At 58.7% G+C, this 26436-nt stretch overlaps 2 protein-coding genes and 2 long non-coding RNA genes across 7 annotated transcripts; 2 read left to right on the top strand and 2 right to left on the bottom strand.

Annotated features, from left to right (window-relative positions):
* Positions 1 to 1638: 1638 nt before the first annotated feature.
* On the bottom strand, positions 1639 to 5742 carry LOC143827590 (uncharacterized). Its single transcript, XR_013227360.1, has 3 exons — positions 4816 to 5742; positions 4507 to 4598; positions 1639 to 2376 (listed from the first exon to the last, which is right to left on the bottom strand). It is a non-coding gene; the product is annotated as an uncharacterized LOC143827590 (long non-coding RNA).
* Positions 3459 to 5873, top strand: LOC143827589 (uncharacterized). Its single transcript, XR_013227359.1, has 3 exons — positions 3459 to 3716; positions 4732 to 4808; positions 5738 to 5873. It is a non-coding gene; the product is annotated as an uncharacterized LOC143827589 (long non-coding RNA).
* Positions 5874 to 7179: 1306 nt separating this feature from the next.
* IDH2 (isocitrate dehydrogenase (NADP(+)) 2) lies at positions 7180 to 13722 on the top strand. The gene is made up of 11 exons (XM_077317241.1): positions 7180 to 7478; positions 8425 to 8516; positions 10208 to 10373; positions 10547 to 10707; positions 11418 to 11561; positions 11778 to 11914; positions 12168 to 12319; positions 12538 to 12650; positions 12766 to 12863; positions 13142 to 13234; positions 13362 to 13722. The coding sequence occupies exons 1-11, from the start codon at positions 7370 to 7372 to the stop codon at positions 13447 to 13449; spliced, it is 1353 nt and encodes a 450-aa protein (XP_077173356.1). The 5' UTR covers positions 7180 to 7369; the 3' UTR covers positions 13450 to 13722.
* A 49-nt stretch (positions 13723 to 13771) lies between these two features.
* Positions 13772 to 25555, bottom strand: ZNF710 (zinc finger protein 710). Of its 4 annotated transcripts, none has more exons than XM_077317238.1 (6): positions 24966 to 25122; positions 22408 to 22485; positions 15342 to 16796; positions 14894 to 15085; positions 14510 to 14684; positions 13772 to 14393 (listed from the first exon to the last, which is right to left on the bottom strand). In XM_077317238.1, exons 3-6 carry the CDS (start codon positions 16764 to 16766, stop codon positions 14218 to 14220), a joined length of 1968 nt encoding a protein of 655 aa, XP_077173353.1. In that variant the 5' UTR covers positions 16767 to 16796; positions 22408 to 22485; positions 24966 to 25122; the 3' UTR covers positions 13772 to 14217. The 4 variants fall into 4 exon arrangements, with proteins under 4 accessions (XP_077173353.1, XP_077173354.1, XP_077173352.1 ...); XM_077317239.1 differs by having other exon boundaries at positions 22416 to 22485; positions 24966 to 25118; XM_077317237.1 differs by lacking the exon at positions 22408 to 22485 and having other exon boundaries at positions 24966 to 25555.
* Between the last annotated feature and the right edge of the window lie 881 nt (positions 25556 to 26436).

Raw genomic sequence — 26436 nt, 5'->3', positions numbered from 1 at the left:
ACGAGAAATGGCAGCTTCCGCCATGCCCTGCCAAGGGGGGGGGAGAGGAGTGCCTCCCACCCGGTCGCCACCGCAGGCAGCTGCGCATTTGCTCACTTCCCCGGTGGCACCAACAGGAGCCCATGAGCTCCTCACAGGCACAGCAGGCAGAGTCCTGGACACCTGGAATGGTTCCTGTACGGGATCTGTGCATTTTAAACATAACAGGCTGCACCATAAGTGCCAGGCGCACCCAGGCAAACAAAGCGCTGTAACTAATTAACTCTACTGGGAATAATAAACTCGTCAGAGAGTTCTGTGTGCCAGAAGAGGACGGGCAGAGCAAAAGACACCACAGGGCAGACACTTCCTCTGAGAAGACCCCCAACGTTGAGGCTGCTGTGGTGGACGGGAGGCTCAGGGACCGAGTGGGAAGCACCGTTCTTGCGGCCACAGCTGTGCTCATGAGGGGAGGGGTCCCGCCTAAAATCCAACTCTGGATGTTTCCCAAGAACTACTGCTGTGGAAGGTGCAGTGCACATGAAGTAACCTGTTCCACCCCCAACACAGACTCCTGTCGAGAAGGGAGAAAACAGAGGCAGGAAGTGAGTTCCAGAAACCTGAGCCTGAGTCAAGCTCCCCATCTGGCCCATGCAACGTGGCAGCCCCTCTGCGACCCCAGGGACCGTTTCGCCTGGTCCGTGTCCTCTCCGAAAGACATTTCCAGCCATGCTGTGACCTAGTCTAGGGGCTCCAAAGAACCCCATCTGTGGCCCCCACTAGAACGAGGCTCATATTTCTCCCACGCCTCAGACGGTTGGCGTCTCGGTGATAAATGCTGAACTCCAGACTTCGGTGAGCATCGTCAGTCATCACGGCACCCGAGTCCCCATCAGGGCCGGACCTAACAAGGCCTCTGTGGAAGGGGAGGAGAGGCTGGGGCAACTAACCCCATGGCGTTCCAGAAGACCCCACCGTTGCCAGTCCCGTTGCCAGTCCAGGGGACGGGACTTAGATTGGCTGCAGCTCACACACAGGAGCCAGACAGGGAGATCACAGAAGAGCCCCTCAATGAAACCTGCCCTTTGCCCAGGAGCTAATCCCGCCCCCCCCTCCCAAGCCCCCGCGGCAGAGGCTGAGCACTGGTGGGAGACTGCCTGGTTGGTTGGCTGCCTGCCTGGGACCTCTCCTCCTCCCGCCAGGCTTGTGACATCCAAAATCCCCAACAAGGGCTTCTTGCCGGGCCCTGGCCCAAGGACAACCATAAATGCCTGCAGGAGGAGGCTGGGAGTGCTCCCTCGCCTCTTTAAGTAGCCTCCGTCTGTCCTGGGTGATGGGAGTGGGTCAGCAGTCCTGCTAGGCCTCGCTTTAGCCTGAGGTGGGCCAATCAGGACAGTCCCCCCCTTCAATTCCTTCCAACACCAACTTCCGCAAGAGACAACAGTATCCGACACAATGATCTAGCTCAGGGGTAGTCAAACTGCGGCCCTCCAGATGTTCATGGACTACAATTCCCAGGAGCCCCTGCCAGCAAATGCTGGCAGGGGCTTCTGGGAATTGTAGTCCATGGACATCTGGAGGGCCGCAGTCTGACTACCCCTGATCTAGCTGGTCGACACGACAGACAGATGTGCCGTGTGTGGTTGTAAGGGGGGGGTTACAAAGAGAGGCCTGTTCAAAACAAGGTCCAAACCAAACAGTAATCCAATTTGGTGGGTCACTGCGGTGGTCCCAAGGAGCAGAACAAAGTCTGAGTATGCCTTGAATAAAATTTGGTTGCTTTTAAAGGTGCCGCTAGACTCAGTAATCTGTTCCCTTGGAATGAGTGTGACATTCCCAACGGTTGTTTTTTTATTAGGTAAAATGGAAAGGGGAGTGTGGGAGGAAATTAATTAGCAAATAAGGGAGCAAGTTCCAGAGGAACAGAACACAGAGTGAGAGATGCAGGGTACTGGCATCTAAAATGTGCTCCTTTCAGAGGGTCCAGTGACCTCCTGAATAAAAAGAGCCGGACACCCCAGGCGGAATTTGTTATGGAATTCTAAGTCAGCCAGCTCCCTTTGCATCTTGGAAGTTCTTCTGCAGATGAACAGTTGAGCAGGGGGTTGGACTAGATGGCCTGTATGGCCCCTACCAACTTTGATTCTAGTGACTTTTAGACCCTCTCTTCTGAGCACTATGGTATGTCCACACGGCTTTCCCCCGCCACCTTCTCAGCAGTCACTTTGTGGCAGGGCTCACTTGATTTTGTTAAAATTCTTTCAAGGGTCCTCCAGTTCAAAAAAGGTTGGAAAGGCGCAGCTGGTAGCATCCTTTCTCCCTGTCTGCAAGGAAAGGAACCAGGCACATCCAGAGATATTCCAGAACATCCTTGTGGACGGCCACTCCTTGAAAGCCCTGGCAGGAGAGGAGAGGGAAGGTTATGGAGTCACTCCCTACATTCCTCTCCCTTCTTCAAATTGGGCCCTGAATCCAGTTTCACTGAGGAGTAGAAGGAGTGGAAGACGATAGGGTGGCATCTAGAGCACTGCTGGTAGAAGGACAGTAATTCCCTCGGTGTTCCCAATGGAGTTGCACCACAAATCCATACAAAAGCATTGCAATACTTTTGTATTTTGCCTTCAGTCCCCATCCCCAGCATGGAGTTTGCGTAACCCACTGCAACTGTCCCACATTTCAGATATTTTCTTTCCACATCCGTCATCTTGCTCCTTCTTGTGCTGAACTTCATCTGCTGTGCTGTTCCCACCCAATTTAGAGGGATCCTCCAGATGTCCATCATAATCCTACTGGCTTTCCACCTTCCTGAGGAGTCTGGTGGAACCTGCAAACTTCCCTGCTACGTTGCTCACCCCCAATTCCAGATAATTTATGGAGACATTAAACAGTGATGGTCCCAGTACCTGATCCCTGCAGGACCCCCTGATCTCTTCCCTTCATTCATTCCTCCTGTTTCCTGTCAACTATTAACCGACTTTTATTGCTGACCTCATGACTGCTAAGCCACTCAGGAGACTTTGGTGAGGCACCTTGTCAAAGAGCTGTCTGGATTCCAAGCCTATGACATCTACGGCATCGGCCTGACCTCTGTGTTTGAGAATCTCCTCCTCCATAACCCCCACAGGTTGGTGAGGCGGGACTTCCCTTTGCAGAAGCCATGCTGAGTTTCCTTCAGCAGCCATTGTCCCTTGAGGTACATGGGACGCCACAGAACAGAGCAAAACCCAAACCCATGGGAAAGCTGCCGAAAGAGCCATGCAGATGCCCAGTGGTGGGTCTGGTAGAGCTTCCGTGCTCCCCCCCCCCCCATGCTGTGGGAGTGGCTGGCAGTTCTGCTCCCGCACCCCAGAGAGAGAGAGAGAGAGAGAGAGAGAGAGAGAGAGGAAACAGCTGCTCAGCAAGCAAACCAAATGAGCTCCCCACAATTCTCGACTCAAACTTTGCCTGGTCCCCTTCCGCTGCCTGGAAGCAGCCACAATTGCTCTGCGCAGCAGAGAGGGACTGCTAAGCTGCCTGAGGAAGTTACCATCCCACCCTTTGTGTCTCTTCTCTGGGGTGAGGAGAGCAGCCACAGAGTGCATCAGAGGCCCTCTGAGGAACCTTGGAGAGGCAGCCTTCCAACAGTTGCCCCAGCAACCCGCTTTTCCACAAGGGACCCTGCTTTGCCATGGCAACGGGAGCAGAAGAGAATGGCCCAGCTTGGGGCTGCAGGGAGCCAGTGGAGGCCAAGGAACTGGGTCAGTGAAGCTGGACACTGCCGGGGGGGGGGAGCAGCCGGGAGCAGAGAAGAGAGGCCTGGCCGGGGACTTGGCCTCCTCCCAGGCAAAAGCACCAGCAGGGAGGGAACCTGAGGCAGGATCGGGTCGACTGGGAAGGCCCAGGCCCTGAAGGGCATGGGACTTCCCACGTTGGATAGGGATAGTGTCTTGCACTGACTTTAGTTAGAGCCCAGGGTGCTTCGGGTCCAACTTTATTAACTAGGCAAGCCAGCTGAAGCCACTCGCAGGCGAGCTCCGGCCCCTCCGGGCAGCTGGGAAGTTGGCTCCCTACTTGACCACGTAGATCCATGCGAAAGAAGCATTTCCTTGTGTCCATCCTGACTCTACTGCCCCTCAGCTTCACTGGATGCCTTCCAATGACACGACCGCTGAGGCAGAATGACATGGCCCAGCTGCAACCAGGGGTGAAGCAGAATGTGCTTTGCTTCAGATCTGTTTTTTAGGTTTTGGGTTGGGTATAGACTTTTATAATCCTCCTTTTATCACACTGTTTACTGAATATCCCGTTTGTAGATTTTATCCATTTATTCAGAGTAATCTGCCTTGAGCCCACGAAAGTCACATGATAAATATAACATGAATAATTACATGCATCCCACTCAGTAGTCACAACATGCGTCCACATCAGCAGCTTCTGGGCTCAGTTTGAGGTCCTGAGCATCACCTGTAAAGTCCCTAATAGCACCTGGGGGACCACTTCTCCGGATATGGATTGGGTTAAGGGTAAGAAGACAGAGAGACCATTTACCTTGGAAGCACAGAAGCTTTACATGTTGTCCCCAATCCTCCACGTTTCCCAGTTCAGGGGGAAATACTGCTCAAACAGATGGCAAAGATGATCTGATCCCAATGTTAACAAGAAAAAGAAATTTTACTTATTAAATAGAAGCACATCTTACATTGCATATTCATATAGATAACATGGGTTAACTTATTGTGAAAATATTAACTTAAAAATACTTTCCCCTCCCAGATCCCCTTGCATGTGGATTTACACTGCAACAACTCTACTTCTTGGAGCAAAGTCTTCTGGAGCCACCAAGCAAACAGGTAATACCAGCCACTGTCTGTTCACACGCAGTTCTCTTTGGTGGCTCTCACATTATGGAGCAGTCGGCCTGAGGCGGTTGGGAAGGTCCCCACGCTTCTCCATTTCAGAGGCTGTGACAACAGAGTTGTTTAGGAGGGCAGCCTGGAATAAGGTCTGATGTAACAGACCAGCTCAGGGTATGTTGAAAGCCAGTGCAGGGAATCTGGCTGGATTCCCCACTCCCGCCTCCCTCCTCTCTCAGAACTCTCCTGGCCCCACCTGCCTCACTGGGGGCCACTTGTGGGAAGAAGGGAAAGGCAATTGTAAGCCACTTTGTCTCTCCTTTGGGTAGAGAAAAGTAGGGTATAAAAGCCTACACTGCTGCTTCTCCTTTACCAGAACGATTGGCGTAAGACTCAAACGTTATCATATTTTGCAATCCGGGATGCCTGCGTCTGTCAGCATAAGAGGAAATTACACGCTACATCAGCAGACACCTGGCAGAACCACAACAAGAGCAGCCGAGCGAGCTGCTAGGGGAGCTGCACCACCCTTTTTTCCGACCATGTTGAATAAGCATAAACGACTTGGCCCTCCCTTGAACGGCTACCATTTATTTCTACACTGTCTTTTGGATTGGATTGGGCTGCAACAGCCTCCCAGAGAAAAAGAGTTGGTTCTTATATGCCTCTTTTTCTGTACCAGGAGTCTCAAAGCGGCTAACCCTTCCTCTCCCCACAACAGACACCCTGTGAGGGAGGGGAGGCTGAGAGAGCCCAGATATTATTGCTCGGTCAGAACAGCTTTATCAGTGCTGTGGCAACCCCAAGGTCACCCAGCTGGCTACATGTGGCTACCTTGCCAGATTAGAAGCTGGTGCCCCAGCCAAAATGTATGCCTTTTATATTTTAAAATTTATAATTATAATAATTAGTATTACTCTGTCTAGGACCTTCAGCTGGGCATGGATGGAAGCCATGGATGGATCTTGACCGAGGTCACCAAACCCGTGGGGCTCCAGATGAACTCTGAGAAAGATGTGCCAGCTTGGAACTGGGTGCGCAACTGAACACAGAAATGGAGCATTTGGAGGTTTGCAGTGCAGCATGGGAAAGGCTGTCCATGCCGTTTCACCACCCTCACCTGAGTTCCCAAACAGACTTGGGTGAGGCAAATGCTGTTTGCCCCAGGCAAGAACAGTCCCCGCCTTCAAGGGAACGTGTGAAGGGGCCCACCTTCTTCCCTGGATACAAAACCAGTGGCCTGCCTGACCACCACAGCAGTTCCACCTCTACTGAACGGACCCCCTGCCCCATTCTGAAGGGGGCAGTCCTCTCCCTGCAAGAAAACCTCTTCAGTAGTGGACAAGAGAAGAGAACACGGGCATTTCTGAGGCATGACTAGGTCGGAGGCCAGACAGAGACAGTCCAGTTGGAGAAAAACTGCCGATCTTTCAAGCACTTTGCTTCAGAGCCAAGCCAATCTGTGTGCAAAAGCTGCCTTTAAAATTAGGCTCCTCCTTCACCACCAGGGGCAAGAGGTGAGCCAGTGGCTTGCAGGGAGCTGGATGCCAAGGGCAAGTGGAGGGTGAGATGCCTTTCCTTAAGTTGTTTGTTCACACTGGTTAAAGCATAACTTCTTTATGGCTGTTTGTCTCTCTGTGAACTTTGTCAGCTTCACACAGCCCCCTTCCACAGGTGAATCTGCAAAGAGGGCCTCCCCCCTTGGGTGCACGTGGGAGCTTGGGGTTGACGCAAGCTGGGCAGTGCTACCCACGAGGACACTGAAGGGGAAGCTCTGCCTCCTGGGCCCTTGCCTTTGCTCCAGTTGGCACAGGGATGGGGGCAGCCAGCCCTCCCTTGGCCCCACTCCCCACCCCACAGAGGTAGCCATCCTGGGAGCTGGAGGCCCACAGGCTCCTCTCTGTCCGGGGACAGCACCAGGCCAGGGGCCAAGAGGCAGGCAAAGTGCGGGGATGCCTGCAGGGTACACTAGCCCCCCCCCCAAAAAAAAAAAAACTGCAGGGCGTTTTGGGACTCTCTGGGCCCCGACGCTGAATGCCGGCCTAGGCAGCGGCCTGCGAGCTCCCTTCGGGCGCAGGCGGGCAAGCAGTAGCGCGGCGGCCGCCGGTGCCCTTTGCCTCCCCTGGCTGTTGACGCTTCTTATCAGCAGCAGGAGCGGAGGCGTCCGGCCTTGGCCCTGCCGGCGAGGCGATCCGAGCAGCCTGCCTCCGGCGGCGGGCTCTCTGCGGCAGGCGGCGCCAGGGCGGGCTCCGGGGCCGGCGGCCGAGCCCCAGGAACAAAGGCGCACGTGGCCGACCGGCGGGGAGGCGGAGGCGTCTGGCCCGGCTGCCCCTGCGCGCTCTCCACGCCGTGCCGTCGGTCCGCTGCCCCGCCCCGGGGAGGGCTCGGGGGCAGGGCGGCCGGCCGGCTTCCCCGGCGGGCGGGGGCGGCTCCCTCTGCCTGGCCGGCCCTCTCCCTCCCTCCCTCTCTCGCCCTTCCTCGCTGCTGCTGCTGCTGCTGCCGCCGCCGCGCTCGCCTCCCTCCTCCGCCAGCCAGCCAGCCAGCCTGCCAGCCGCGCAATGGCCCTCCGCGCAACCGCCCTGCCCGCCGTGGCCCGCGCCGCCTGGGGCCGCTCTCCTGCCGCGCTGCTCCCGCCGCTCAGCGCTCACGGCCCGCCGCGCCGCCACTGTGAGTGCCCCGGCAGGCAGGCCGGCAGGGAGCGAGGCAGGGAGGGGCGGACGCGCGCCTTGGCCCGGAGCTCCCGCGGCCAGCCACGCCGGCCTCTGCCGCGCCCGGCCCGGGGCTATATTTAGCGCTGCCCGCTGCGGGGCCTGGCCGCGCTCGGCCGCCAAAGGGGGGGGGGGGGGAGAACGGAGCTTCGAGCTGGGACAGGCCGGGGAAGGGGCTGCTTCCGTGCGCGGCCCCGCGGCCCGCAGCTCTCCCCCAGCCCCTGGCGCGCCGGCTGCGGAGAGACATGGCGGAGGCGAGCGGGCCGCGCGCCCCCAGTGACCTCTACGCGTGACCTTGTCGCTCGGCCCGCCGGCGCTGGACGGTCCCGGGACTGCCCAGCAGAGTTCCCCGCCGGCCGCCCTGCAGCCCTCCGCTCGCCTTCCCTTCTGGCGGGCGCCTCTCTGGCTCTGCCGCAGGCACACCGTGGGCCGGTGAAGCTGCTGGAGGGGTGCCAGCCTCCCGCCTGGAGGGAGCACCCCCCGCTGAGGCTTGCAGGCCTGCCCCGTTTCCCGGGTGGGGGGGGTGGGAGGTGGGAGGAAGCGGCTCAGGGGCGGCAGGCAAGCAGGAGCCCCCGGGCTGCACCAGGCTCCCTACAGGCTATGCCTCCCCAGGCAGCCCATGGTTTTTCACCCCCCCCCCCCCCCGCGTGGGGGCTGGACACAAGACCTGCTGGAACTCCCCGGTGGGGGGCTGTGTGCCAGACCACTGCATTCGTCCCAGGAAGTTTCCATGCCCTCCTTGGGTCCATGTGCACCCGCACCCCAGTTGCTGTCCGGTGGACTCTGCTGTCTGGGGGGCCTCTTGGCACTCCATGCCCCCTTGCAGTGCTGGCAGGAAAGGCCCGAGTCTCGGGGAAGCTTTGCATGGGGGCTCCTGCTTCAGCACCCTGAATCTCCTTCCACAGATGCCGATCAAAGGATCAAGGTGGCCAATCCCGTGGTGGAGATGGATGGAGACGAAATGACACGCATCATTTGGGCTTTCATCAAGGAGAAGGTAGCGAGAGGATTTGAACTCAGTGCCCCTTCCAGGCAGCAAAGTGGCGAGAAGTTCTCTGCGGGGGTAGACCAGGAGGGGGGAATTCAGTCCAGGGGGCAGTGTTGCAATCTCTTGCAGGGTCAAATAAACAGGGCCCGGAGGCCGGAGCCACCTCCTGACCCTGCTCCTGTGCTGGGATTGGGAGGTTTGCTTCCCAAGATTCCCTTTGGCCACCAGGGCCCGTGGCAATGGGTGGGCCTCACCTCTCGGAAGGTGTCCTTGGAAGCGGTGTATGTGCTTGGCTGTCCCTGTGTCAGCTGGCAATGCATCTCACAATTAGCTTACTCCCCGAGGAAAAGCTTTCCTGCTGGCCCTGGGTGCCCCTCCCCCCCTGCACTGTCCCACTCTGTGCGTAATGCCATGAATGCCATGAATGCCTCCCTCCCCTCCCGCTTTCTGGCTTTCTTCAGACTGACTCCTGGCGGGCCCTGCACTTTTCCCCGCTCTGCAGTGTCTTGCTTGGACCCATGGAGTTGTAGGGATTCCGTTATTTCCTGCATGGATTTCCTCTGTGCTTGCTGTCCTTCCAGGGGTGTAGGACCTGTTGGGAGAAGGGGAGCCCAGTGGAGATGTTTATTTATTTATTTATTAATCATACTTCTATACCGCCCTGTTGTGTGGGTTGGGGTCAGGTAAAGGTAAAGGTTGGCACCCCTCCTTCCTCTTCCTCCAGCGCGGCTCCTTTGAGGCGTGGGTCTCATTCCCTCCCTTACCCCGTGCCCTCGCGGGGCCAAACATCTGTCCCTCTGCGTAGATCCTGCAGCCCCAAGAAGTAAGTTTCTGGCGGTTGGAGGGAAGGCAGAGGCAGGGGCAAAAGTAGCAGGTACCTCCCCATACGCAGCGCATTGCCTGCCCACCAGTCTTCCCCGTGCGGCTGGACTGGCAGTTTTCTTTCCAGCCTGTGCACTAATCCTTCCTGGCAGGGAGGTTGTGTTTCTCAGCACTGTCACACATCAGGGGTCCTTTGGTTCCACCAGTGACTCTTTCCCTGTGGGTGCTGCTACATGGAATGGTGATGTGGCCGTCTGAGATGGGGGCAGGGTCACTTTGGGCTGGGCCTCCCCAGAGAGAGGAGTGTTATGGGAAACGTTTACTTGAGTGGGCTGAAGAGGGAAGGTTTCTCTGTTGCCCTTTCTGGACATCTCAACGTATCAAAGGGGTGTTGGGTGGGCCTCGAATGCAGCCCAGCTGTGACCTTGACAGCCCATAGGTGGGACGGGGCATTCTCCCCTTTCTCCCTGTGTGGCTCAGTGGTAGATCCCGGGTTCAATCCCCAGCAGCATCTCCAGTTGAAAGGGTCAGGGAGTCGGGGAAGGGAAAGGGCTCTTCCGGAGCCCCTGCACTGACCTTGATGGACGGAGCCACTACAGGGCACCTCAGGTGTTGCGGTGTCCTTTGGGAACTGCAGGGAATATGTCATCTCCCACCACAGAAATGCCATTGGAGGTGGTGTGTGTGTGTGTGTGTGAATTGTGCAAGAAACTAAAAATATTTTCTGATTGTATAAGCAAGCTGGTGCAGGGTGAGCCACTATCATTGGTAGCCTGGTATCTCCAAACAGTCTGTGGCCAGACGACCCGAGACCGGTGGGTCAGTGAGCCCACTGCTGTGGGTGGATGGCCTGCTGATCTCTCCTGGATCCCTTGCAGTTGATCCTGCCCAACGTGGATGTTCAGCTGAAGTACTTTGACCTCGGCCTGCCCCATCGGGACCAGACGGATGACCAGGTCACCATCGACTCGGCCCTGGCCACTCAGAAGTACAGCGTGGCTGTCAAGTGTGCCACCATCACTCCTGACGAGGCACGCGTGGAAGGTAGGCGGAGAAGGTGGGGGTGCACAGGCAGCTTGCACTGGGAGGAGAGCTAAGTGCTCTCACCTCTGGCGTTTCTGCCACCCTTCCTGGATCAGCCTGCTTCCTCCTGCTGCTGGTCTGGGAGGGATGGGCACCGGGCCTCCCTTCCTCCCCTCTCCCTCCCCTCTCCCTAGAGTTCAAGCTGAAGAAGATGTGGAAGAGCCCCAATGGCACCATCAGGAACATCCTGGGCGGGACAGTCTTTAGAGAGCCAATCATCTGCAAGAATATCCCTCGCCTGGTCCCAGGTTGGACAAAGCCAATCACCATTGGCAGACACGCCCACGGAGACCAGGTAGGTGGAAGGGCGGGCGGGGAGTGGACCAGTGGGGAAGTGTACCTGCTCCAGGTGAGCACAAGATTGTTGGTTGACCAGAGGCAGAGGAAACCGGTTTGTGGTTTGGGAACAGGATGGGACATAGAGTGCACCCATGTGAAGATGTTCCCCCACCTCATGTACCATTTGGTGGGTCAGGAGTAGGCTGGTCTGCCTCTCCCCCCCATGTCTTGGCACTTGTGTTGTTATAACCTTCCTAGGGATGGGGGTCCCTGCATCAGTCGGCCCACGCCAGCCAAAATAATGTGCTGATCAAGGGATGCAGAGCGGCTCCATTGCACCAACTCATCTTGTTCTGGCCATTCCTCCGGAGCCTAATATCTGGATTTCTGCAGAACTTTTGGCATTAATTAAAGGAGGCAGGGTCAAGAGAAGTGGCTGGAATCTGGCCCCTAGAGATGGCCCCGAGACTGTGCCCTTGGCCCCTGAGTAGGTCAGGGACTCATTTGCGGGAGCAGAGATTCTCTGGGGTTCACATTCTGCACAATATTCCAGAGGGACGAAGGAAAAGAGAAGTGAGTTGTGGGTACAAAGACAGCCTTGGGGACAGGCAGCGATTGGGGGGGGGGGAGATGGTAGAGGGCAGATGGAGCTGATTGGGGTGGGCTGAGGTAGAGGGCAGCCTCTGGAGTGGGCGGGGGTCCTAATCTCTGGGGCTCTGTTTGCAGTACAAAGCCACGGATTTTGTTGTGGACAAGCCTGGGGCGTTTAAGATGGTGTTCACCCCCAAGGACGGCAGCGGCGTCAAGGAGTGGGAGGTGTACAACTTCCCTGGCGGGGGTGTCGGCATGGGGATGTACAACACTGACGAGGTGAGCTCACCCCTGGTGCTGTGTCCAGCCTTTGACAAGGCCAGTCTTGCATCTGAGCCTTGCTGGGGTGGCCACTGGGCTTCCCCCATAGCGGAGGAATTGTGCCCTGAGCCCCTCCGCTCTGCTGGGAGGCTTCCAGGGGGGGGGAGGCTGGGGGGGCTGGCTTGCTTCCCCAGCAACAGGCACTGAAGGGCTCCGCCCGCCCACCCCTTGCAGTCCATTTCAGGCTTTGCTCACAGCTGCTTCCAATACGCCATCCAAAAGAAATGGCCTCTCTACCTGAGCACCAAGAACACCATCCTGAAGGCCTACGACGGGCGCTTCAAGGACATCTTCCAGGAGATCTTTGACCGGTGAGTGGCCCTTGACCCCGCTCAGGGGTCTCTTGTTGTGGGGTTGGGCCAGCCCTTCCCATGGCGTGGCCCGGTCCAGCACTTACTCAAAGCCTCTGCAGCATCCCTGAGGGGGTCACAATAAAATGGCCACAACCCCCCTCCGCCCCCCATACAGACAGCAAAGCCGATGGGCCAGTATTGAGAGCAGCACAACCTGCTGCTGCCACAAGAGACCCTCTCATCCCCCCCCCCCTGTCCCCGTCCCCGGCAGGCACTACAAGACCGACTTTGACAAGCTCCGGATCTGGTACGAGCACCGGCTGATTGATGACATGGTGGCCCAGGTGCTGAAGTCGGTGGGGGGCTTTGTCTGGGCGTGCAAGAACTACGACGGGGACGTCCAGTCTGACATTTTGGCCCAAGGTACGATGCTGGAGGGCGTGTGGAGGGTAGGCGCTCGCCTGGCTCCCTTGCGACGGGGGCTGCAGGGCGAATGTGACTTTGCCGGCCCAACGTCAGCCGCTTCCCCGGATGAACCCTTGGATTTTACTGTGGAGGGACCCGGCCCTTGCGGTGGGCCTGAATCCCAGCTGGAGGAGGAGGCTGCAGGGTCCTCTCAGCCGGTCGGGCTCTCGTTCTAGGATTTGGCTCGCTGGGCTTGATGACTTCTGTCCTTGTCTGCCCCGACGGGAAGACCATAGAGGCCGAGGCTGCCCACGGCACAGTCACGCGCCACTACCGGGAGCACCAGAAGGTGGGCTGGCGCTGTGCATCGCAGCCACGGGCAGGACAGCCTGGGGGGTGGGGGGGGGAGATCTTTCCCCGGGCACTCAGGGCATCTTCTCTCCCCCTCACCATCTTCCTTGTAGGGCAACCCCACCAGCACCAACCCCATTGCCAGCATCTTCGCCTGGACCCGGGGCCTGGAGCACCGGGGCAAACTGGACACCAACCCGGACCTCATCAAGTGAGGACACGACCTGCAGGGCTGCACAGCTGCTGCAGGAAGAGGGGCTTGCTGGGGACAGGGGCAGGCCCACGTCAGCACCGAGGGGTTCTCTGGGCACGCAGGGGGAAAGCTCAGCACACGCAGAGCACAAGAGGAGGGTAGGGCCCAGATCCCAGCTGGGTCAGGCGCTGCAAGTGGAAGTCGTGGGTGGGGGGGGGGGTCGGAACGGCCCTTTCCTCCCTTGCTCCAAGCAGTGGGTGCTACTGCCCTTTCTTTCTACCCTGCCTGCCCCTTAGGTTTGCCCAGACCTTGGAGAGGGTATGCGTTGAGACCGTGGAGTCGGGGACCATGACGAAGGACCTGGCCGGCTGCATCCACGGACTGAGCAAGTAAGTCTGTGGCAACACGGGGGGGCGGGGGCGGGGCTCCATTGTGGGGCTTGGGGGAGGAGAGAGCTTGTCTCCTGTGCCTCCTCCCTGACCTGCCCTGCCCTCCCAACCCCTTGTGTGCTTCCAGCGTGAAGTTGAACGAGCACTTTGTGAACACCACGGACTTCCTTGATGCCATCAAGAACAACCTGGATCGAGCCCTGGGAAAGCAGTAGTGGGGGGGGGGGGGGGGCGTGACGAGGAATCCTGGTTACCTCATTTCTAACAGAACAAGCTCCAGTTGCTCTTCGACCAGGGAAACATTTTGGGTCGATTTTAAAAGCCCTTCGTAGCCGTCCCAAGAAGACCCTTCCGTCCCTTGCAGCTGCTGACAAGGGAAGATGGGGGGGGGGGGCGGCGATGGGATGGTGATGAAGGTGATAGTTTTGTGCTGTAATTTATGTACTGTCATTTGGGCCTTGGGGTAGCAATTAAAAACTAGTTCTCAAGCCCTTGTTGCGTCCTGCAATGCCCCCCCCCCCCAAGTCACTTCCATCAGCCAAAGAATATTCATTTATTGCTGAATTTCTTCAGAACAGGAAAATAAACACAGTAGATCTATGCACACCGGGGGGGGGGGGGGGGAGATGGTGCTGCAACTTGACCAAGCGGCAGCAAAGGGGGGAGGCTACGCTGTTCTGCCAGCAAAGGGGCGAGGGTAGGCTCTCACACCACAAGTCTTTGGGGCAAGCCCCCTGCCCTAGTTCAATTTCTTTTTTTGGTGTGGGACAGAGGTAGTTGATAGGGAGAGCTCCAGGCCCTGACCCAGGGGACGGAGAGGAACACGCAGGAGTGCTGAAGCCTCCACAGCTGCCCACATCTGCCTGCGGCTTGTGTTCTGTGGCCACAGACTGCAGGACAGCCGGACAAAGGTGCCCCCCCAGCGAGAGAAAAGAGCGGGAGCCCAGCACCGGGGGCTCCTTCCACAGCCCACCCTCCCCACTCTACAGCATGCTATAATAGGCCATTTCCTTCATGGCCTGCTCCGCCAAGGCCGACTCGTTGGTGGGGTTCCCCCCGACCCCATACTCGTACGCATTCTCCTCGTCCTCGTAATCCTCCATCTCCTGCTGCCCGTCCAGGTCTGGGTGGTCCCCGCTGGTCAGCTCCAGCATGGGATCTGCAGGGGAAGGGGGGAGAGGATAAGCCATAAAGCACCCCACCCCATGGAACCAGGCTAGCCTTCGGCCGGCAAGCCCCAGGGTGGCCTGCAGGGGGAAGAGCAGCCGCTCCTACCTTGGCTGTCCAGGCTGACGTCCATCACGCCATGCTTGACCTTCATGTGGCGACTGAGATTGCCCTTCAGGTTGAACTTGCTGGAGCAGTAAGGGCACTTGAAGGGCTTGCTGCCCGCGTGCAGGTGCATGTGGCCCAGGAGGTTGTACATGCGGTTGAAAGACTTCCCGCACACCTGGGAGAGGGGAGGGAACGGAAGTGGAGCCCAGGCTTGCCTCTGACGGGCCAGCAGGGGCCTCGGCTAACCCCCAGCTCCTCCAGGACCGATCTGAGACCCGAGTTCAAGTCCCATCCAGGTCGCAGGGACGAGATTCCAAGGGGGACCAGGTTGTCCTTGGCGGGCTGGGGGCCTCCATGGGCAGCCCTCCCCGCCCAGCCCCCTACCTTGCACTTGAAGGGCTTGACAGGCGAGTGCACAATCATGTGGGTCTTGAGGGTCTGTTTCTGCACAAAGGTCTTGAAGCAGATGTGGCACTGGTAGGGGCGGACGCTGGTGTGGATCAGCATGTGCCGCTTCATGTTGGCCTGCAGCGTGAACTCCCGGCCACACACGTCACACTTGAACTCTTTCACGCCCTGCAGTTGGGGACAGGCAGCCGCTGGGACCCAGGACCACTCTGCCTCCCCTCCGCAGGCAGAAAGGACATGGGCGGACCGCCCTGTGGAGGCCACAGCTCTACTTAGGGGGCGGCAGAGACGGTCCTTGCCCTCCCCTGGCAGGACAGCCCCAGCGGCCTGCCTGTTCCAGGCCTCCTGCTGCAGCCCCCTCTTAGGCCCAACCATTCCGCCTTTCTATAGGGCAGCCTATAGCGCCTCCCCGTGCCCCCCGTACCTTGTGGGTGAGGGAGTGCTGCTTGAGGTGGTGGACCTGGCTGAACTCCATGCCGCACTCGGTGCAGACGAAGGGGCGCACGTCCTGGTGCTTGAGGAGGTGGTTCTGCAGCTGGCTGCGGTAGTGGAAGGCCTTGCTGCAGTCCGGGCAGGGGTAGAGGGTGGGCCCCTGGTGGGAGGCCAGGTGGCGCTTGAGCTGCGGCAGGGTGGAGAAGTCCAGGCCGCACTCCACGCAGACGTGGCAGCGCCCGCTCTCGTGCTTGCCCTCGTGGGCCTTCAGCTCGCTGGGGTAGGCGAAGCCCCGGCCGCAGAAGCGGCAGCTGTAGGGCTTGATGTCGGAGTGGAGGAGCATGTGACGCTTGAGGTGGCTGGTCTGGGTGAAGGCCTTGTGGCAGACCTGGCACTTGTGGGGCCGGGTGCCCTGGTGGGTGAGCAGGTGGGTCTGCAGGTGGCTGGGCTGCTTGAAGAGCTTGCCGCAGTGCGGGCAGGAATGGGGCTTCACGCCGTTGTGGCCCAGGATATGAGTCACCAGGTTGTACTTGGAGGTGTAGGACTTCTCGCAGAGGCGGCACTGCCAGCGCTTCTCCACCAGGTAGGAGTCGTCGATCTGGACGTTGATGTCCAGCCGGTCCAGCTGGGCCTTCTTGCTGTGCTCGCCAGCGGGCTCCGCCTCCAGGTCCAGGGGGTCTGCCCAGGCGAAGGCCGGCTGGCTGAGCTCCTGCTGCTCGGGGGGCGAGTCTGGCGCCTGCTGCTCCACGTGGCTCAAGGCCGGCCCGGGAGCCTGGAAGCCGTCGTAGGCACCGGGCAGGGCTTCCCCCACACTCGCAGGGACGGGGGCCGGAGGGGGGCTCGGGAGGCTCTCCTTCAGCTCCCCGGGGGAGAGTTCATGGCGTGGGGGTCTGCGCAGGGGCCGCAGGCGCCGTGGCTTCCGGCTGAAGGTGCTGAGGTCGATCATTTTGGTGGCACTGCTCTGGACAGCTGGGTCGGAACAGGGTTCTTCTGCGCCCGCAGGGGGGTCGCAGGCTAGCTCTTCCGGGTCTTTGTTGAGGGCGGCCGCCTCAGGCTCTGGCTCGCTCTGCTCCGCTTCGCCCTGCTCATGCTTCACCTTGGGCACCAGCCTCACCGGGGGCCGCTTCCTCCGCCGGGCATGTTTGCCAAAGAGGGCCTCTCCCTCCAGCCCCTCCTCCTCAGGCATGTCCCCCTGGCCTCGGCTCTCGCTCTCTGGGGGGCAGCCCCCGCCCGGCTGCTCCGGCTCCACCACCGCAGTGTCTCCCAGCTCAGGGGCCAGTCCTGGGAAGATGCCTCCTGGGCTGACCGTGGCCCCAAACAACTCGTTCTCAGCCACCAAGCCCAGGACCGCGGCCTGGGCCAGAGACAAGACCACCACGGCCTCCGTCTGCGTCCCCGAGTCAGCAAAGCCATCCATGGTGCACGCCGTCTGGCACCGCTTCTGCGCCTGCAAAAACCAGGGTGGGGAGCAGTCAGCCCCAGAATCTCAGCAAAGGGGCAGCAACATTTTGGGGCGGCAGTCAAAGAGGTCATTGTAAAACCAGCAGCCTCCCAGGTAAGCTCCTGTAGCCCTGAAAACTTTGGTCACGCTGGGTCTTTCTAAGGCCAACCAGAATCCCTCAAATCACCAGCAAGCTTTGGGTCCACAGAACTCATCTTTGGGCCAAATAGTTAGGGCTTTTAAAAATTGTGTGTGTGAGAAATTCCCAGGCCTCCCAGCACTGTGCCTCTTTCGCCACAGTCTCAGCCTTGGAGAAGGACTTTTTAGATGAGGCACTCCTGCACCAGGTAAACAAAACTCCATGGAAATGGGAAACTCCCAATGATCCGTGAGCAAACCTGCAAGCCCAGGGCTCCAGGTGAGAAAGAGACCCCAAGTTCCAGATGCTGCCATAGTGTGGGGATTGCTAGCAGCAGCCTGTGCTCTCAGCAGAGATGAGACTCTCCCCCCAAGCCCCAGCTCCGAAGAGCAGAGGCTTACCCTCCCCAGCCACTAAGCCAACTGTGCCCTAGCTGGAGGTAAGCCGGCCTCTCCAAGGCACCCTCTGCAGCCTTGGGCAGTGGTGGTGGTGGTGGGGGCATGGCCTGCCCTGCAGGAGCCCCTCCTGGATCCCAGGACCCACAAGGAGGGCAGGGGGCCAGGCTCTCCAAGCCTAGTTCAAGACAGCTTACCTGGCAGAGGAGACCACTTGGCCTCCCCCCCCCCCCCCCGCAATGTCCAGCCAAAGATCAGCCAGGCACAAGCAGCCCCCCCCCCTCCCAGCAGCCGGCTCAGCAGGGCCTGGCCCCAAACGGCAGTGCTGCAGCAGGGGGTTCCCTTTGTGACCCCCAACCCTCTTCATTCTCGGAGCCCCCTCCCTCTCTCCTTCGCCTCTCTGCCTCGCTCATTCTTTCCGTTTCCTTAGCAACGCCAGGCGGTCCTCTCCTCTCTGCCTCTTTATCTCTCTCCTTTCTCCTCCATCAACTGGCTCTCCCTTCTGTCTTCCTCCCCTCTTGCCGGCCCTCCAGGAAGCCTACCCAGGCCTGGTGTGCGGGCCCTCCTCCAGCCTCCTTTGTCCCCCCATCAGTGCTCTTCTCCACTTCCAGGGGGGGCCCTCCAGCAAAGGAGCCCACCTCTTCTTCGTATGTACCCATGCAACCGACCCCCCCCCTGGTCAGGCTAATGCAGCAGCCCCCAGCCAGGGTGTCCCTGCTCCCCAGGGGCCTACCCAGGCCCCACCCCAGGAGGGCCCCAAGTCACCCCTACTGGGTCAGGCTCTGTTTTCCAAGAGCCCAGCCTGGGGGGGGGAAGGGATGGGGGGGCTCAGGTAAGGCAGCTCTCACAGGATAGCCCCACTCTATCACAACTTTGGCTGTTTTCTCACCCAAATCCCAGACCTGGGAACTGGCTCACAGGTCACCGTAAAGAACAGAGCAGGGTGATTTACCAGAAGTGGTCTAATTACTCATTTCTAATTAACAGGACTAAAGAGAAGTAGCCAGCCCTTTAAGCAACGCACATCTCAGTGTCTGCAAGGTGAAGGGAACAGATTCACCCATCAAGCTGGCTGAGCCTCCCCATCCACCCCTATGATGCCAGCAACCCCAGTCCCCCCTAGACATAGTATGACATACAAGCCAAGCAGAAACAACCTGAAGACAGCCCACCCCTCACCTGTGCTTGCTTGTTGCTGCCCTGGGGACAGAATCACCACACAGGATGTGGGCAGGGATGCCCCAAGCAGCCGAGTGACCAGGCAGGGCCATCCAGGGGCTTCTTCTCCCGACTCCTGTCTCTACCCCACCCAACGCCCAGCCCAAAGCACCAGGGTCCCTCTGCAGAGTGCCTCTGCAGGGGAATTGGGAGAAGCAGGCACCATTTGGGGCAGGAGGACACCATCTGGGGGCCAGGCTAAAGATCTGCAAGTGAATTTCCTGGTGGTTTCTTTAACAGTGGAAAGCAACTGAACGGGAGCCAAATTGGCTGCGGAGGCAGTGGGGTGGGGGATGGAGCCCCTTCCGGGAGGGGGAGGGACACAAATGCCCTTGGAGCCGAGGTGGGCCTGGCGAGGGAAGAGGCGCTGGGCCATCTTGAGAGGTTCTGCTCAAAGACAGCTCTCCTCCTCTGCCTTCAAAAAGATTTTTATTTTTGCTGAAATAAATGGGAAGAAAGGGGGAGAGAGGGACTTTCAAGTTCCTCCTTGCATAAATGACTTCTCTTCCTTCATGTTCCCTGTCCGCTCTGAAAATAGAAAAGCTATTCAAAGGAGGGGGGGAAGGAACTGAATAGAGGAAGGAGGAAAGAGAAAGAACTGGAGCCTCAAGGGGGTGGAGAGAAACAGAATGAAAAGGGATGAAAAATAAAGGAGAGGGGGAAGGGGGGCAGAACAGCTCTGAAAAGAGAGAATGCTTCCAGCGTACCCAGCGTGGATGGGGGGGGGGCGAGGGAGGGGGGGCACCTTGAAAAGAATGAGCAGCCCCACACAATGACCCCTGCTTCACAGGGTGCGCCAATCACAACGGCCACTCTTTCTCCTCTCTTCCATTCCCCTCTTTCTTCAGGGGGAGGGGAGTAGGAAAAGGGGGGAAGGAGAGAGGGTTCTCAGCCAGGCAGGGAAATAAATCTGGCCGAAGGAGAGACTAAGCCATTTTTAAGGACCACCCCCCCCCCCCACACACACACACACACAAACACACCACCGACAAATGAAAGCCCGCTCTACAGCTTCTCCTGGAGACAAGACTCAGACCCTAAATATGGGAAATGCTCTGTCTTATAAACAGTTGGGCAGCGATTCCAGGATCTGAGAAGCAACATCCACGAAGGCCAAGCTCAGAGCAGGTGGCTCCCCCTGAAATCTCTCCATCATGGGGGGAGGCCTCAGTGATACCCCAAGGAGAAGGAAGATGTTCCACCCTCACTTTAACGGCTCGATACGGCAGCTCCCATCCTCACTGGCTCATCCGGCTGGCCTCCCCACCTTCCAGAATAATTTCTGGCTCCCTGTAGAGGACTGCTGGGTTAACTGGTAAGGCCCCCCTCTCTCTTCCTGGTCTGTGTGGAAGGGTGAGCAGGCTGCTGCCCAGAATCCTCCCTTGTCCCCCTCCAAGAACCTGGGATGGTGGAATGACGGGTGCCAACTTGCGAAGGAGACCTGGCATGCAGGCTTGGACAATTTGCTGCTGAATGCCAGCACTTTGGGGAGAGACCGTCACCAGCTCGGTCGCCTGAAAGGGATTCCAAACACACAGTTCTATCTGGGACTGCCTCTAAATTAGTTATTGGTACTCCTAATTGGAGTTTTTAAATTGTCGTTGGACTATACTATGGTTTTTAATTCATTTTAAAGAATGTTTTATTTATAGTCAGCTGCCTTGAGTTTTGCAAGGGAGAAAGTATTTCAAATACTTAAAATACATAAGCAACTACTGACCCCTGCTCACTGGAAAGCTGTCCTTCCGGCAACCCCTTCCGAGGACCACAACGCAATGCCAGAGCTCCATGCTCCATAATGCCCACAAAACCAAGTGTGAGTCCAGGGGCACCTTTCAGACCAATCAAGTTTTAGTCTGGGGAGAAGCTCGCATGCACATGCACACTGCTCCAGATAACATGCATGCACACAAAAGGTTCTACCAAGAATTAAACTTGGTTGGTTTTAAAGGTGCCACTGGATTCACAATTTGTTCTACTTCTTCAGACCAACATGGCTACCCCCATAATCCATAATGCCCCATGCCTTTTGGGTTATTGGGCCTTCATTCTTCCAGAGTACAATTATTTGAGGCAAAATTGGAAGGCCCATAATGCTGCGCCCATCACCCAGAAATGCCTGAGGGCCGGCCAGTAAGAGAAAGAAAAAACTTATCCCAAGGGTACTAGTGATGTTACTAAAACTATTACAGAATAAATAAAGGTCCTTCGTTCTTGTTTGTTTATTAATTGTGTAGGATCCAACCAGAATGGTTTCTAGATATGTCCTGTTTTCAACTGGAAATTTCCCTCAATGGTTGTCCTTTGAATGTAAATATCGTGAATATCCAAATTGTGAAATTCAACCTAAAGAGGATATAATCCTCTGTTGAATAACATAGCATATATATCGGCCTTTGGCTCTTCAGTATGGGGATGTTGGTAATACCTACTGCTCCCCACCCAAGGAAGCCCGTTTCAAAATCCTGAACCATGAGAATGCCTCTATGACAGCGCCAAAACGGTGGAGTCCTTTGGTTCCTATCCGACTGCAGTGGAATGTGAAAGTCCAGCCTTCGATAAGTCACGCCTCTCTAGGAGTTTGCAAGACCCTGAAATCTGGTTTTTGGCCTGAAAGCTGAATGGCATCATCTCATTGCCAAAACAAGAAAAGAACAAATCCTTCACAGCCCATGCAGGAGAAAGTGCATCTTTGAGCAGAGCTAAGGGGTCACCGGAAGAGAAGCTGCCAGTCAGACACAACCACTCAGGGCCATGGAAACATGCTGAATGTAGCATCACTGCCTTGTCGCACCCTCCCCATTTATAGGTCACTACCAAGTTTTCAAACGGACAGACAACACACACCCAACAGAGCCTGCCAGCCACCGTCTTGAAAACAAATCCAGAGCTGAGACCCACCTGGCACTTCTGCGTCTACCCTCTGGCCAATAATTGCCACTCACAGTTTAGCAAGGGCTATTCTTAGGGAAAGGACTCTTGCCAAGGGGCTTGCAAAACGCAGTGAATCAGTGAAGGCGGAGTCCAAAACAGGAGAGAACATCCTTCGCTCAGCCTCAGCCAGGAAGGAAGCAGCTCCAAGGAGAGACTGGTCTTTCCGGTCCTTCTGCATCCTCCTCTTCACTCCTGTCCCTCAGGAGCACAGAGAACCCCCCTCTCAAAGAGCCCAAGAACAGCCGCCCTACTGGCTCTCAGCTCCCATGGAAATACTCCTGATCACCCCCGGGCATCACAAGGGAGCAAGGGGTCCACCCCTCAGCCCTCGCAGAAGGCCCGGAAGCTGTAAGAGAACTGCAAAGGGGGGGGAGCAGCTGGCCTGCCCAAATGGAAAACAGTCCAGAGACCAGAAGGCAGAAGGGGAGACACCCTTGCAGAAGCAGCCTCACAGGCCGGCACGGGGCAGTCCCCGATGGGTCAGGAAAGCAGCCTTCTGAGCACCTTCCTCCCCTCTGCATTTTGGCTACGGTTCACCTGGGGGGGGGGGCGCTGCAGTGCGGCTCCTTTTTTCCTGGGGAGGGAGGGGGACATGGGGGTCATCCCAGATGCTTTGCCCTTGCAGCAAAGACCCTCGACACACATTTCACAGGAACACTCTGAATTCATCCAGCTTTGAAAAATAGCTGTGGCAACTCTGTGAGGAAGCCGAACATTCTGGAGCGACTCAGAGCCTTCTTATTACTGTATTTAAAAGGACACAACGGGTTGCAGATGGGCCATTGGGCCAAATGTGGCACCTCTGATGATCCTTGGGGATTCAGGCCCCTGGCTAACATCCATAGGGGTGGGTGGCAGGGTGGGGTGGGGTGAATAGCCTGTTGTGACCCAAGGACTGAGCAAAGGGAACTCCACCCTGCCCCCCTCCTACCTCTTCACCTTGCTGATTCCGGCACTTTTACTTCTGCATTCTATCTCCCCTCGGCTCCAATGCAGGAAGTGAAGCAGCCTGGAGGAAGAGGCTGGATTGAGTGGCCTGCAGAGAGGCAAGGCAGGGTTGCACACTCCCCCCCCCCCCCCTTTACCTGTTGTATTTCAAAATTTGCAAACAGGACACCCTCCGCCCCGGCTTCGAGATCCCTGGAAAGGAGGGAAAGTTTGCACACTCGACCCCCGGCTCCCCTCCCCCCACCAAGACAAGGGGTGCTTCTTCCTGTCTATCAGGTTAGCAGGTGACAGTCTTTTGTGTGATGGGGAGGCATTCCCAGGGAATTTATCCCAATTGCACCGCGGAGTAGGGGCAGAAGAAACTGAACAAAAGGAGAGACCGAAGAAGATTTGTGATAATTATATGCAAAGAATAAGCAACATTTATAAGTAAATTAATTCTCCCCATCCTGTTTTTGTGCAAACCGGAAGGAAGGAATGCACAGGGATAAGGTGCTTTCCTCGAGGCAAGGAGTGTGCCTTTAGATCAGTGGTTCTCAACCTTCCTAATGCTATGACCCTTTAATACAGTTCCTCGTGTTGTGGTGACCCCCAATCATAACATTATCTTTCATGGAAATTAAACCGAAACTGACCAATGGCGTGAAGATCCATTGTTGGTCATGATTTATATAAATTGGTTATCAATTGTATAGAAATTGGCGGTCGCCTTCAGGAGAAGCAGCAACAGTGGCAGCCCAGCTGCTCGCCCTGCCGCAACCCCTGTGAAAGGGTCGATCGACCCCCAAAGGGGTCCCGACCTCCAGGTTGAGAACCACGGCTTTAGATCTTTCGATGAAGAGGCCCTTCCTTCCACCCCAGGACCTCCACACTTGTCTCTCCAGCCACTCCGTTGGAGTCCAGGGGCACCAACAAAGTCTGAATCAAGAGATAAGCTTTCTGGGGCACATGCACAGGAGGGGCACATGCACAGGAAATCTTACACCCAGAATCAAACTTGGTTGGTCTTGAAGGTGCGCCTGGACTCAAATTTTGTTCTGTGGCTTCAGACCAATGAGGAGACTCACCCGAACCTCTGAAGAAGCCTGTCTGCACACAAAAACGTATATATACTTTTAATAGAACTGTTGGGTTTCAGGGTGCCCTGTCTGAGCTCCAAACTTTACTGCTTCAAGACCAGCTCTGCCTGCTGCTATGGCCGCTCTCAGCTGCTCCCAGCTAAGGGTGCAATTCTCAGGCCTCTGGCGATTCATGCCCCCCACGGAGCCCTTCCCCCCAGCTGTGAGCCATCTCTCCCACAAGCACTCTCCTCACTATGCCGTCCACTGCTCTGACAAGTTTGCAGAGCTCAAGCAATGAGAGAAAATATTTCCATGCCTAATAAAAGAGCAACGCGGCCTCTTCCCAGGCCCAGGGCTTGCGGCCACTCTCGGCTTCACCCCCAGATGCCAGGAGCAGAAAGGTGTTGCGGGCATGCGCTTGGCCCAAAAGCAACACCCCTGTTCCGACAACTGACTCATGCCTCCCCCCCCAGGCTCAGGGGTGTTTCAAGGCAGAGGAGGAGCAGAAGGGGGCTGTTATGGGGTGTCTGATGATGTGGGGGAGGAAGGGCAGGCGATCCGAAGCCCTCCCGAGACTCCTTTGGGCAGGACCTTGGTGGTCCTCCCATCCGAGCGCTTCTTAAGCAGCCGCCAAAGGAGATGTGGCCTTCCCTGGGTGGAAGCCTGGCTGCTGGGCCAGCCTCCCCCTCCCTAGGTGGGAATTGGGAGGGAGGGAGGGGACGGGGGCTATTTCCCGGGATGCAGGGTCGGCCTGGCTCGGCGGTCTGCATCCTCCTTCGTCTCCTGACGACCTCCTTCCGGAGGGGGGCCAGACGCTCGCCGGGCGGGAAGGCACAGACGCCAGGCATCCCTCGGTCTAGCCCTTCGTCCGCTGATGGGGGGGGGGGCAAGCCTTTCCCTCTCGCGCCTCCTGTCCCGGCCGCCGCCGCGCAGAACCCCCCCCCCCCCGCGGCAGCCGCTCCGACCAGTTCGCCCAGCGCCGGCGGGCCAAAGCTACGCTTTCCCACGCCGCCCAGTTCGCAGCGCTCCCGGACCCAGTCGGGCGGACTGCCCCGTAAGGATCGGACCCCCGGCAGACGCTTCCTGCCCCCACCCGCCGACGAGTCCCCGGGAAAGTTGGCCGCCGCCGCCCCCTCCTGCCCGCCCCGCAACAGGTCCCGCCCCGCCGGTGCCCCCTGCCCAACTTCGTGCCCCCGCGCAGGGGCCGAGCGGCGTGTGCGCCCCCACGTGCCGGGCGCTGGAGCCGGGCCAGGCGAGCCGCAGAGGCAGGCCGGCGGGGCGCGCGCGTCGCTCCGTCCGCCGTCCCTCCCTCCCCCGTTCGCCCGCTCACTCTCCGTCTCCGCCCTCTCCGGGCGCCATGGCTCCTGCCGCCCGCCCAGCCGCCCTCCCTCTCCCCGCCGCGGGCGCCCCGCGGGGCTGTGGCGGGACTCCCCGCAGGCCCCGCGAAGTGAAGCGGGCTGGGCAGGGTGGGCTGACTCACCCAGGACCGGCGAAGCGGCTGGCTCGGCGAGGGGGCCAGGGAGAGGCCGGCTGGCCGGGCGCCTAGCGTGGCCTGGCCGGCCCGGCCTCCTGGGGCTGCCGATCCGGCCCTCGGCGCGGCTGGGCTGGGCTGGGCGCGCTCCCTGCTCCGCTCCCTCTCTCGAGCAGGAAGGAAGGAAGGCAGGAAGGGAGGAAGGAAGGAAGAAGGGAACGAGGCAGGGCTGACGTGAAGGGATGCAAAACAGCCCCTCCTCACCCCGCGCCGGGAAAAAGGGAGCGAGTGAAAGAAAGAAAGGGAAGGCGCCGCCGCAGCAGCCCTTTTATCAGCGCGCTTTTGTTCCGCCACTTCCTCTCCCTCGCCAACTTGGCTGGCCTCCCCTCCGCCCCACGATAGCCGCCGCGGCCCGCAGCCCATGGCCAGGCCCGCTATGGGCGGGGCGGGGGAACCCCCAACTCCGGCCTCCCTTCGCCCTCCTGCCCGTCGTCTTCAGTGGATGTCCCCCTCAGCTCAGCCCACCCTAGCCCTGTGCAGGGTGGGCTGCCCATGGCCTGGGGAAGGCGGACCAAGTTGGAGCCTGGCAAGACAGCCCGCGGCAGCGGGGGGTGGGGGCGGAGCGGGTGCTCAGACCCAGACCAGTGGCACCGCCTGCGGCTGGACTACTGCACTGTGCCTTCCTGGGGCAGCCCTTGAAGACCGTGGGACGCTTCAGAGCGCGCAAAAGGCCACTGGCTGGCTGGGCTCATAAAGACTGGGGCCACCTGAGCTTTTAGAAGAGCCCAACCGGTTGCCGGCTTGGTTTCGGCCTCAGTCTATTGTGCCAGGAGGAGCCTCCAGAGAGCCGCCCCCCCCCCCCGTGGGGAGCCTCCAGAGAGCCGGTCTCCCCCTGCCAGCGCCAACCGCATGGTCATCTGAGCACGTCGCCCTCGGCTCAGGCTCGATCGGTCGAGGCAGCACCCACCGTACAGATTGGGGGGGGGGGGTTCTGCCTCAACATCAAGCCCTCTTCTCCCGAGGAGAGTTGTCCGGAGGGGGAAGAGGGTGCCGCAGGGACCATCGCTTTTGCTGCTGCAAGTGCGCAGGGGTGCCCCGATCCCTGCCTCTGACTGCAGGCGTTCCGCGCTGCAAGAGCAATAGGGGGGGGGGGGGGCTTTGCAAGGGCTCAGCAGAGCGGTGGTGCGTGTGTTTGTTTGTGTGTGTGGGGGGGAGAATCATGTCTTGCTGGGCCAGGCCTGGGCCTCGCTGGGACCACCCCCGCGCTCCTCCTCGTCATGTGACGGCGATATCACGGCCTGCCGCTGAGCGGGCGCGCTGCTGCCTCCGAGGGCCTTCCCGTGGCTCCGACGTGCCCGGGGCCCCGCTGCCGGCTCAGGGCCATTGGCCTGGGCGACGTCTCAGGCTTCCTCTTCCGCGCTCTCACCGGCCAGGCGTCCGGCTCAGCCCTCCGCGCCCCTTGGCTTGGGCCGTCGGGGGA

The sequence above is a fragment of the Paroedura picta genome, chromosome 18, assembly GCF_049243985.1.
Source record: "Paroedura picta isolate Pp20150507F chromosome 18, Ppicta_v3.0, whole genome shotgun sequence".
Lineage (NCBI taxonomy): Eukaryota > Metazoa > Chordata > Lepidosauria > Squamata > Gekkonidae > Paroedura > Paroedura picta.
Note: the sequence above shows the minus strand (reverse complement) of the source record. Positions and strands in the feature narration are given on the sequence as shown.

Bases quoted from the DNA above. Each gene is read 5' to 3' on its own strand.
- IDH2 (XM_077317241.1), top strand. From the start codon at position 7,370: ATGGCCCTCCGCGCAACCGCCCTGCCCGCCGTGGCCCGCGCCGCCTGG. The intron at 7,479-8,424 runs GTGAGTGCCCCG...CTCCTTCCACAG, and splicing joins CGGCCCGCCGCGCCGCCACT to ATGCCGATCAAAGGATCAAG. The intron at 12,320-12,537 runs GTACGATGCTGG...CTCTCGTTCTAG, and splicing joins GTCTGACATTTTGGCCCAAG to GATTTGGCTCGCTGGGCTTG.
- ZNF710 (XM_077317237.1), bottom strand. From the start codon at position 25,379: ATGGGCTGCGGGCCGCGGCGGCTATCGTGGGGCGGAGGGGAGGCCAGC. The intron at 16,797-24,965 runs GTGAGTCAGCCC...TGGTTTTTGCAG, and splicing joins AGCCGCTTCGCCGGTCCTGG to GCGCAGAAGCGGTGCCAGAC. The intron at 14,394-14,509 runs GTAGGAGCGGCT...CTTCCCCTGCAG, and splicing joins CGTCAGCCTGGACAGCCAAG to ATCCCATGCTGGAGCTGACC.